This window comes from Chelon labrosus (genome assembly GCF_963514085.1).
Source record: "Chelon labrosus genome assembly, chromosome: 24".
Lineage (NCBI taxonomy): Eukaryota > Metazoa > Chordata > Actinopteri > Mugiliformes > Mugilidae > Chelon > Chelon labrosus.
The window spans coordinates 195,001-207,749 of NC_140357.1; the positions used below are offsets into that span (position 1 = coordinate 195,001).

A 12,749-nucleotide genomic window follows, 5' to 3' on the forward strand; every position below is an offset into this window, starting at 1 on the left:
GTGGTCCCAGCTCTCTTCAGGTCATTGACCAGGTCCTCCTGTGTAATTCTGGGCTGATCCCTGACCTTTCTCATGATAATTGACACTCCACAAGGCGAGATCTTGCATGGAGCCCCAGTCTGACGGAGACTGACAGTCATCTTGAGTCTGTTCCATTTTCTAATAATTACAATTTTGTCTCTGGTATCCTTAGACAGCTCTTTGGTCTTGTCCATGGTGGAGAGGTTGGAGTCTGATTGATGTCTGAGTGCATAGGTCCTTAGGTACTGGTCATCGTTGCGGTCTGTCACTCGTGGGGCTCCACTCCTGGGTCTGTCACAAACTCTGCCAGTAGTTCTGTGTGTTGATGCAAGTCTGCTGATGACACTTTGAGACACACCAAGTTCACGAGCAACATCTGACTGCCTGCCACCGACCCGAAGGCGCGCTATGGCCAGGTGGCGCTGCTCATCCGTAAAGTGACGTTGTGTGTTCATGGCTGTTTGAATGATGAACTTGGAATGACTTACTGACAATACCAGATATTTATACCCACAGAATGTTGAAATTGATGCCACACTGAAAAGGGTTGTCTTTTAGTATTTTTTGGTATTGGCCCCAATATGTAAGGCACACTGTACACAGTGAGACCATTACGTGGAAAACACAAAATGAGGTGTGTCTATCACCCCAATACAATTGCCTCCCTATCCCAAAACTCATGTATGACATCCACTGAGTCTTTCACAATATCCCTAACTTATTGTGAGTAGTGTATACACACACACACACACACATATATATATATATATATATATACAGTCATGGACGAAAGTATTGGCATCCCTGCAACTTTTCCAGAAAATGCACCATTTCTCCCAGAAAAAGTGTTGAAATTACAAATGTTTTGGTATACACGTTTATTTCCTTTAAGTGCATTGGGACAACACAAAAAAGCAGAAGAAAAAAGCCAAATTTGACATAATTTTACACAAAACTCAAAAATTGACTGGACAAAATCATTGGCACCCTCAACTTAATATTTGGTTGCACACCCTTTGGACAAAATAACTGAAACCAATCGCTTCCTATAAGCATCAACAAGTTTCTTACACCTCTCAACTGGAATTTTGGACCACTCTTCTTTTGCAAACTGTTCCAGGTCTCTCAGATTTGAAGGGTGCCTTCTCGCAACAGCAATTTTTAGATCTTTCCATAGGTGTTCTATGGGATTTAGATCCGGACTCATTGCTGGCCACTTCAGAATTCTCCAGCGCTTTGTCTCCAATCATTTCTGGGTGCTTTGTGAGGTGTGTTTTGGATCATTGTCCTGCTGGAACACCCATGACCTCTGATGCAGACCCAGCTTTCTGACACTAGGCCCTACATTACGGGCCAGAATGTTTTGATAGTCTCCAGATTTCATGATTCCTTGCACACAATCAATGCACCCAGTCCCAGAGGCAGCAAAACAACCCCAAAACATCTTTGAACCCCCACCGTATTTGACTGTAGGTACCGTGTTCTTTTCTCTGTCGGCCTCATTCGGTTTTCTGTAAACAGTAGAATGACGTGCTTTGCTAAAAAGCTCTACCTTAGTCTCATCTGTCCACAAAACATTGTCCCAGAAGGATTGAGGCTTACTCAGGTATGTTCTTGCAAACTGCAGTCTTGCTTTTTTATGCCTCTGTGTCAGAAGTGGGGTTCTCCTCGGTCTCCTGCCATAGCGCTTCATCTCATTCAGACGACGACGTATTGTTCGAGCTGACACCGTTGCACCCTGAGTCTGCAAGACAGCCTGAATTTGTGTGGAAGTTGACTGAGGATGTTTATCCACCATTCGAACAATCCTGCGTTGCATTCTTGCATCAATTTTTCTCTTTCGTCCACGTCCAGGGAGATTTGCCACAGTTCCATGGGTTAAAAACTTCTTGATTATATTGCGCACAGTTCACAAAGGAACTTTAAGATCTCTGGAGATTGACTTGTAACCTTGAGATTGTTGATATTTTTCCACAATTTTGCTTCTTAAGTCCTCAGACAATTCTCGCCTCTTTCTCTTCTCCATGCTTGGTGTGGCATACACAGGCAAACAACACAAAGGTTGAGTCAACTTTTATACATTCCAACTGGCTTCAGTTTTGATTTCTATATTGCCAGCACCTGTTACTTGCCACAGGTGAGTTTAAATGAGGATCACATGCTTGAAATGAAATTATTTACCCACAGTTTTAATAGGGTGCCAATGATTTTGTCCAGTCAATTTTTGAGTTTTGTGTAAAATTATGTCAAATTTGGCTTTTTTCTTCTGCTTTTTTGTGTTGTCCCAATGCACTTAAAGGAAATAAACGTGTATACCAAAACATTTGTAATTTCAACACTTTTTCTGGGAGAAATGGTGCATTTTCTGGAAAAGTTCCAGGGATGCCAATACTTTCGTCCATGACTGTATACACACATATATATATATATGAATAAATAAAGGCTGACATCAGGAACCACTTCTGAAAATGGTTTGGCCCACATTAGGGCCAGATTAGGGCCAGCTCTGGTTGCAGTTTGGCTGAGATGTGGGCCTTATGTGGCACACATGTTGGATGCCGGATGTGGGCCACATAAGGGCTGCAATTCTTTCAGGCATGTAGGCCAAGTGCCTTTTGTTACGGTAATCGTTAACTAATGCTAACCACGCTAACATAGCTAAACGTTAGCGCCCCTTATTAACATTCAGGCTAGACTCTGGACAGAAATTTTCTTTGTATGCCAACTGCTAACGCATTGTCTCAAAAACAAATGTTATCGTAAACATAAAACTGATGCATTTCACTCACCACGTCTTTGTTGTCCGTCTCACCGGAGTGCATGGGCAGCCATCAGCTCTGGCCACAGTGACATCGGTCACGTCAGTCACCTGGACCGTTACTTTCGTGGCCTACGTTGAGTGGCTGATGAATTTAAAAAAGTGGATAGCTGGCTGACCGTTGAAAGTCCGCTGTGGCAAGATTTAACTTTAAAATTTCAGATCAACTGTGATATCTGTCCTGTTTCGACAAGAACGCTATTGTTAAGGGTGATAGTTGATTTGCTATGTAGTTATTTTTATTTTTTTTAATCTCTATTCTTCCCGTCTTTAACGCAACATTGACATTATTGTGGAAGGGTATTGTATTGTTTAAAAACGCTTTTGAAAGTGGTTAGGTCACACTTTTCTAGTTAAGCACAGGAAATAGAACAATATGGGGCGTGGCCTAGTTCCTGAACTTAAGTTATAATAACTTAATTTATTTAGTTTGAGGGCAGCATGTCAAGAACTATAGTTGATCATTCGTGAAACATCACTTCTTTAAATGGTAATAATACACACCCTACAGAAACATTTATTTTTAATCTTTTGAGTTTGCTGCTATCTAGAAGAATTTTAGCAAATAGGTGGATCAATGGTTCACAGACAGTTGTCAAATATGTTATGTCTTTGATTTGATTTAATTGAACATATACCTAATTTGTTATTAACAACAACAACAATTAATTAACAATTAACTACCATGTTTAAAATACAAACATTTAATAAAGTTATAGTTGCATCTCATTCCAGTTTGAGTGGTGTTTTTTTTTTTTTTTTAAATAAGTCTTTTTTTTAATATAAATTATTATTGCTTTTTTTTCTCCCAGAACTCCTAGCTTAACAAAAAGTCATCTTTTGAAGCAGAACAATAACAATGAGAGCAGTCCTCAGCCCAGTCCCCGCTCTACTCCGAAACTTAGTCTGGACTCAACTACCACGGCACTGGAGGCTGTGAAGAATGGCAGAGTGAAAGAACCTAAACCTGTTCAGCAACAGATGGCAGCCCAACCCAGTCCAGGACTTACACAGGTACCGACTCAGAAACTATTGCAATCACTAACTTACCTATGGCCACCAGATGTTAAGTTGCCGGCAGTTTATATTTCCACTAAAAGTCGATCTCTCTCTCCTTCTCTCTCTCTGCATATTTTCTGTCCAGGAAGAAAAAGAGAGCTCTAATGATTCCTCCACAGCTTTTATTCCTCCATCAAAACCAAAGGACAACACCACCATTGAGGTGACATCTGAGGTCTGTTTTGTTATTTTGTTTTTTGTTCTTTTCCAGCAAGCTCTTCAAAATATACAAGTACAAAATCTTTGGTTAAAAGAAACAATGATCTGTTTACCTGGTATGACAAAGGGATTTGGTTTGGATGAGCATTAGCTGATGGTGTTCACACAAATTCAATCATCGGTGAATTGTCACTGCCAGGTATATCTTTTACCAAGTTGATACAGCTGAATTCAGTTTACAGTGAAAGGTTTATGTGAAGTTGTCAAAGAACTGTAGCACCCTTAGCTTGACTAGAACAACACACTACTGACAACTATATACACTCTAGGTTCGGGAAGTTGGACTCCTGAATTAGTCAAATAACAGAGCATGAAGTTGAACGTTGACAATTTATTGCCTCACAAACTGATTTTGAAAGTGTATGAAAAACAAGAAAATACAAAATAATAAAGAGCTCTTTCTTGGAAAAAGTAAAATAAAAAATGAAATAAAATTGTCCCTCCCCCCCGTATTAGGAGTTAGAGTTCAGTTCCGTACTGTGGTATGTGTGTAAAGTTCAGTTCATATGAATCAGGGCCTTTTCTAGCTTTGTGGGGGCCTTAGGCAAGCTACTGTTTGGGGGCCCCTGGTTTATCAAACTAGGATAAAGAGATTCCTAATAACACAAAAATCTACCCGGGTAAATACTGCTACTACTACCCAGGTATATTTTTGTGTTACAGTTGTCCCTCGCTATAACGCGGTTCACCTTTCCTCGCAGTTTCACAGATTTTTTTAGTGCAATTTTGCATGCTTTTTTTTTTTTACAGCGCATTGTTTTCTGCGTCCTGATTGGCTAAGGGAGCGCCCGCGCGTCGTCTTCTGCATCCTGGTTGGGTAAGGGACTGTAGACCATTGTCAATCAATCTCCTCCGTACGGTGTCTCTTGAACAGTACAGAATGCGTTCAGCTTGCCAAATTTACATATACAGTATCTTTGATCGCTGGCAGTGTGACTGAAATGCGGTATGTTTGCAAGTTTTCTCCCCGACAAAACCCGGTCAGAGGAACTGTGAAATACGTGAGTCACTACTGTATTGATAATTAATAATGTGTTCAGCCTCGTACGTTGCTTGTTAACATTCAATTCGTTATTTCTAAAAGCCATCATAATTATTTATAGGAAAACGTTTATAATTTTTTTCTCAAACAAATGTTTGGGCCTGAAAACAGGTTTTGGTCTTTGGTTTCTTCTATAATACTGTACTTATTTTTCTACGAAGGTTTGAACTTTGAGAGTGTTTAAACAAGAGAGAAATGTGAGAAAATGTTAATGCCTGTCTGAGAAAAGTGTATAAAGTGTGTAGTGAGGGGTTTTGCAACCTTAAAACATTTATAATCATTGTAAAAAATAAAGCTGACTACTTCGCGGATTTCGCCTATTGCGGGTTATTTTTAGAACGTAATTCCCGCGATAAACGAGGGACCACTGTATTCTCTCATCTGTGTCAATGAGAGGAGTGAATTGATGTCTGGGGTTCTCCAGAATGGATCCCACGGCTGGCCACGCCGTGCTCCGTTCCGTCCAAGTTGTTCATCCTTCCTGGCTCGCCACCGAACCTCCACGGGTTCGGAATTTGAATCAATTACTAATCCAGCAAATAAACTACAATAACGACACATTAGCTTACCCAGCTAGCGGCAGCGCCACTCGAGACTAGCGTTAGCAACACGCTAACGCAGGTAGCGATCTTTTTAAGTTAACTTGTACGGTTGATAATGATATAAACAGTACCACTATGGGTTTGAACATTAGGAAACATTCCTATCACCCCAATTGGTTTAAGAGAAGCTAACAACGAGGCCTAGCCTCTCACTGGAGTTTTCACGGAGGTTTAATGCAGTGAAACAACTCCTCTCATCCAAGATAATGCTCAAGACTCATTCCTAATAAGCGAAGGGCTTATTAGACAATGCTGTGTATTGATAAATGCATGAATTTCCCTCACTAATGGAGAATGTTCTAGTCTGCGTCTTCAGTCAAAGTGTGACCGCACTCGTTGGTCATGACAATGAGAATTTGTCTTGTGCGCCACCTTGTGGCATGGCATGCTAACATCTTCAATAACATGAATGGGTTTAGTACCCATATGGGTTACAGAACTAAGAGGTAGTCTTCCAAAAGATTGGACTCACCTTCTCATTCTGTGGTTTTTCCTTATTTTATATAATTTTGTACATTGCAGATTAATAGTGAAGGCATCAAAACTATGAAGGAACAAATATGCAATGGCAAAAAAAACATCTTTTACAAACTCATCCCAAACTCTCTCAATTGAGATTAGTTCAGGCGACTATGGAGGCAAGGACATCTGATGCAGCAGCACTCCATCACGGACTCCTTGGTCTTATAGCTCTGTCATAGCCTTGAGGTCATTGTCCTGTTTAAAAATAAATGATTGGTCCCACTAAGCTCAAGCCTGATGGAATGGCATATCACTGAAAAATTAAGTGGGTGTTATGCTGGTTAAGTGAACCTTAAATTCTTCTCTATGTTTCATGATGGGAGCCACATATGTAGAAACCATGTGCTCACCTTTTGTGTGTCTCACAAATACACAAGTCTTAAATTTGGACTCATCGGACCAAAGTATTGGAGCAATTGGACCATGCCTGATTCACATTGTCTTATGGTAAATGGTCTTGTTTTATACAGCGCTTTTCTACATACTGGTCGTCACAGCGCTTTGAAGGCGCATCTACCCATTCGCTCACACAAGCACACACAAATTCACACACCAGTGGCACGCACTGGGAGTAACTGGGGGTTCAGTGTCTTGGTCAAAGACACTTGTGGCACATTCCGGGGATCAAACTGCTAACCCTCTGGTTCGTGGACAGCCCACTCTACCTACTGAACCACAGCCGCCCCATGCTGAACAGCAGCCCCATGCTGTCTGTCATATGAACTCTGTTTCATCATGTTTCTTGATGGTTTTCACAACTGCACTTGAGGATGCATTGGAAGTACTTGAAATCTTCCAGATTGACTGACCTGCATGTCTTATAATTATAGAATGTTAAAAAAGTTAAAGGTAAAGGTGTTAAAAGTTTCTGTTTACTCAGTTGGGTGGTTCTTGCAAAATTCTTGCATTAGAACGGCAATCAAATTGGGTCAGTGTTGTGCAAGTTCACACTAGAACAAGAACTAGTTCAAAATGCAATTCACACAGACAAAAGTGAACTAGTTCAAGTTCAAAGTTCACATTTTTCTCCAAAATGAACAGTTCGCATTCATTTTTATTTTCATTCATTCATCTTCTGTACCTGCTTATTCCTGTTAAGGGTTGCAGCGGTCTGCTGGAGCCTATCCCAGCTGTTATCAGGCAAGAGGCGGGGTACACCCTGGACAGATCGCCAGTCTATCGCAGGGCATTTCTTTTTTCCGTTTTCTTTTTTTTTTTTTTTTTTTTTTCTAATGAGCAGCTTCAAACTATCTTTGCTCAACAGAATCTCATCTCTGACTGACCTGCCCATCCATCCCCAGCCCGTGATATTTTTTCTGCCAGGATCTGTACTGCTTTTTTGAATAACCATTGACTGTATATACTAGGAAATAACTCAAATGTTTGTGTGGTCAGTTGCTCCTGTGGTGCCAGAGGTGGCTTCTCTTTCAGCTGCACCAGCCATGCTGTATGCCGTAAATCGCACGTCGGCTGACAGCTGTCAAAAAACTTTTTTTTTTTTTTTTTCCTGAATGGGGGTGAACATCATTATTTCCCTCCAGATTGAGCAAACTCACGTCTACACAAACAGTTGGAAAAACTGCGTTCAGTTCACAGTTCACAAAATATTCATGTTCATTGAACGCGTTCATGTACACACTGAATAGGGCTATTCACTGTAGAGAACTTTGTACCAACCGTACCAAATACTGATGGTGTCAAACATATTGAGAAGACCAGAAATTCACACTTAATAAGGCATATCTTTTAACTGAAATTAAAACCATATCAGGTAAAGTTTCAAGTGACCTTCATGGTCAGATCTTTATATAGTGGGGTACATTAAATCAAGGAATCTTGATTGTTGTAGCAGGTTGTAGATTTAGCAAATTGGGAAGATATTTGCTTGGAATGAAAGTAAACATGTTTAGAACTATTGAACCACTGGGAAGTTTTTGTTGTTTTTTATCTTTTTTTCTCAGCTTCTTTGGCTCAGTGTTGAAAATAAAAATGATTCTAATTCTCAAATCTCCAGCTGCAATTGTAAAATATGTGGATCTTTGTCTCAGAACAATTTATTGCCAAATACCAGCGATTTGCTGGCCTGGTGACTTCTGGGCCATCCACTAGCCATCTGGCTAGTCTAAATAAACTATTTGCCAAGCTAGAATGATACATGAATTGAAAAATCAGCAGTGAAAATGCTAAAAAAAAAAAAAATAAATAAAATGTCAGGCCCTTGGAAATGACATCAAATGTCTGGCTACCTAATCCATATTTAATGAAGATATAATTTAAACACCTCAGTGGTTTAAACCAAATGACACTAAGCCATGAGAATCGCATTATATTGTATTCTATCTATTGTGTCCTTCCCTCTGCTCTTATCTTATCCGACATAGTGACTGAAGTGGTCAAAGGACATAGGAAGATTAGAAAACTACCTGTCAAGTGACACACTGTCTAATCACTCTGTGAGGAAGTCACCTGCTCAGCCTTTCTGTCCACCACCAGCCACCTTTTACTTTAATGTCTCCTGCTGTGAAAATAAATCACTGTGCACAGAATTCAAGTCGAGAGAACTTGTAAACTTTTAACATGTTGTCATGAAACAATTGTAGCACCGCCTCACACACAACATTCTATTAGATTGCTTGTAATGTGTGCTACATTCTGCTTATATTATAAATAGGCTACTGTGATTATCATTCTTTCTGGTAGTGTAACATCCCTAGTGCTGATTCTGACGCTGATGGTATATAGATAAAATTGAATTTCAGCGGCTCTAGCCAGCACCAGTTTAAGTCACTGATTAATAAGTATCAGGTTACTGGTTAGGTCATTTAATTGACCAAGTCAGGGGAGGGATCCAAAAAAAAATAAAAAATCCTAGTCACTGAACATATCCTGGAGTTCAGTTAAATCCATCGTCGAAATTTAACAGCTTGTAAAGGTAGAAGGTAAAATAAAAGCAGGAAAATATAACGAAACCCCGAAAGACAATCTGATTCAGTCTGCAAGAAAACTATACACGGTTAAAGTCAACAAGGTAAATGTTCCGGACTGGCCAAGTCAAAGCCCAGACTTAAATCCAATTGCTAATTTGTAGCTGGACTTCAAAGGGGCTGATCATGGCTGATCCCAGTGCAATCTGACAGAGCTTAAGCAGTTAGTGATGGAGTAGAATCGTAGTGTCCAGATGTGCATGCCTGGCTGAGACCTTTCCATGCAGACTCAGTTCAGTGATTATGGCCAAAGATGCATCCTGCACACTGGCAATCACTCAGAAAGACCATAAATGGAACGTATCATGGATCAACCTACCTACCAACATACCTTACTCCAGCATTAATTTTGAAACTCCCAAGATATCTGTCATGCTTTGTTTAACGTTTGTAACCATGACTGTAGATTACAGGACAAACTAGCTTTGAAAGTTCCTTATACAGATTCTAAATGGTGCATCTTACTGCTGGAAAAAGCTTCAACACAGCTTGAAGCTAAAGTCGCTTTCAGAATAGCTCATGTTGCTCATGTTATTGGTGAATGTCTTAATCAATTAGTGTTTTGTATGTGCTTGATGTTTGGAGTGAATGATTTGTATTGTTACTAACTAATTTACCAGCTAACCAACCACCAACGAGCCACACTGTATGCCCTCTTTAGCAATTCACCACAAACGATTTGCCAGGGTAATCGGTGGAGGATCACCGTATATCATTACCTTTGTTGTGGTAAACACATGACAGTAATTCAATTTAAATCTCTAACTTGCCCAACTTAATGGTCCCACAGGCAGCCAGCAACAGGTCAAACTGGCAGTAGAAATGCTCAACAAAACTCTCTTGATTGTGTTACAGGCTGTAACAAATCCCAGTCCAGTTGCTTCGACGGCCACCAGCTCCGTCATGCCGAAGACCAACCCCTCTTCAAGGTGGTCGAAGATAAAGATTGTAACAAAGCAGGCTGGAGATGAGTGCATAACAGCGATAGAGATCGTCCCACCAGTAGAAGGGGCCGAGACCCATTCCATCCCAATCAGCCGCCCGAGGACTGTGGCGAGAAAGTTTGCAAGCATTGCTAGAAGTCAAGTGAAGAGGAAAAGACAGATGGCTGCCAGAGAAAAGAAAGTATGTTCATACACTGCTTAAATATGAGGTATAAATTGCATTACTGCATGTTTGCTTGGTTTTACAGACTTATAGTTCGCGTAACATTTTTATTATGAATTTAATTTATTGGTCACTTAAAATGACATAGTGCTAAAAAGATTGAAGTCATTGTGATACAAGCAAACTACAGTAATGTGAAACCAAGATTCCATAAAAATAGAGGACATTTTTGGCATATTGGGGAACATCCTTGAAACAATGTCCATTGTTTAATATATATTGTTAAATAATTAATTCATTAATTTTATTAATTTAGCTTCCTAGAGGCCAAAGAGAGCTTGTTAGATCTTTACATGATAACAGCGTACATTTCAGAAGAAAAGAGAACAGGGCATAACACAGCATAAGATGTCAGAGGTTTAAATAAAATAGGTTCTACTTGTCACTCCCTATGGCAATTCTAATCACTGTACACCTAATCTGGTAACCCTGATTGATAAGTAGGTGTTTACTTACCTTTACCATATGAGTGATCTGTTTTATTATTTATTTTAGTTTTAGAAATGATGACAATATGTCAGTTTTCCATGTGATGTCACCTTTATTAATGAGCTTTGTACTAAAGAGGGTCAAACATTTGCCAAATGTCTAAGTATGCCAAATAAACTGACAGTTCCCATGCAATCTGTTGAAGGTTATGTCTTTTCTGACCAGATGTACACAGGAAAAAGTATATATTCAATTTTTCATGACGACAAACAAAGCTAAAACTTCTTGTTGCATTGGCAGCATGTGTTGCTGGCGTACATATGGGAATATGGCTCTGTGTATCCAGTCCAGCAGTGTGTGAATGTATGGAGCAACTGTTTTCAAAGATGAGTGGCTGTTGTGCTACAGTCGCTTCAATTAATCACTACTCAGAATGGCAGATGGTATTAGGTAACATTCATTTGAGTGTATGAAGGGACAGAGCGAGCAATTTAAATCAACATTTTCTCATTTTGATTGTGCTTTTGAAATTCCAGCACAGCTCACGATATTTTGTAAGTTATTAAAAGTTACAAGCATGGGCAATGTCGGAGGAAATATGGAATTTAGAGTGTTTATTCTATACAATATTCCATTTGTCTTGGGAACCAATATGACTGGACTGCTCCACTCACTGGAGGATGGCTCATCGTTTCAAGATTCAAGATCAAGATTCAAGATTTCTTTATTGTCAGTTTCTCAATATGTTCACGACAAACAGAAAAGTCGAAAAAACGTTTCTCTCTCTCTCTTTCTCCTTCATCATACCTTCAGCAAATACTGAAGCAAAATCCAGTCATGCAGTCCAGGTGAAAAACAAAAACAAAAAAACGACATCTTTTGTCTTATTACATGGATTGAAAACACTTCTTCTGGTTTGCAAGTAAACCCCTTGGTCATGGAATTCTACATATTCATAGCTTTGAGACACTTTTAGGGCACTTTTGGGATCAAATGCGATTTGAGCTTTAATTTTAGATATGTATAAACATCAATCTGTGGGGATCTGAAACCATGTGTACGATGATGGAACAGCTCAATAGATTTCATTAATTATCCATTTCAAGCAAGTTTTAATTCTCTGTATCAGTGAACCGTCGACTGACAACAGATTTTGTTTTAATCTATTCTCTTTTTTCTTCCCTCTGCTTTTTTTTCTCATTTTGTGTAGGTAACCAAAACTATCTTTGCCATCCTGCTGGCTTTCATCATTACATGGACACCGTATAACGTCATGGTGTTGATCTCGACTTTCTGTCAGTCCTGTGTCCCCGACACAGTGTGGGCAATTGGCTACTGGCTGTGTTATGTCAACTCTACTGTCAACCCAGCTTGTTACGCACTGTGCAATGCCACATTCAAAAAGACTTTTAAGAACCTGCTTCTGTGCCAGTATAAAAATATAGGCACAAGATAAGATGGAGGAGGGAGGGGGAAATCACTTTGGGGAAAGGGGAACAGAGGCGGAGAGAAGAAATCTTATTCAAAGGTGAGTGAAAATAGGCTGAGGAGCTGGAGATGAGAAGTGGATTGTGGAAATTAGTAGAAGGGCACCCTTTGAATAGGTCACATGCAGTGAGTGAACAACCGTCAAACAGCTAAGAATACATCATTCTATAAATGAATGCCAGTCATCCCTATTCACACATACAGACTCAAAGTTAAATCTGGATGTAAATCTGAAATTCTCTTACCTTCTCAGCTTCTCAGATATAACAAAGTACAATAAGTGTTTACAAATGCTGGGAAATAACTAAAATAGAACAGTTTACAAGTTAATGTGAGCTAAAAGGTGCCAACAAACATCAAATTCTTTGTCTTTTTGCAGGATATCTGGGTGAAGGCAC

General features: G+C 39.7%; 1 protein-coding gene across 1 annotated transcript in view; it reads left to right on the forward strand.

The window, feature by feature from the left end:
* chrm4a (cholinergic receptor, muscarinic 4a) overlaps window positions 1–12,335 on the forward strand; it is a 50,964-nt gene extending 38,629 nt beyond the window's left edge. The window contains exons 4-7 of the mRNA XM_084574625.1: window positions 3,652–3,853; window positions 3,984–4,073; window positions 10,123–10,392; window positions 12,074–12,335. Coding sequence (XP_084430751.1) covers window positions 3,652–3,853; window positions 3,984–4,073; window positions 10,123–10,392; window positions 12,074–12,319 — 808 coding nt within the window. The 3' untranslated portion in view covers window positions 12,320–12,335. The remainder of the gene's footprint in view (window positions 1–3,651; window positions 3,854–3,983; window positions 4,074–10,122; window positions 10,393–12,073) is intronic.
* Window positions 12,336–12,749: the final 414 nt, after the last annotated feature.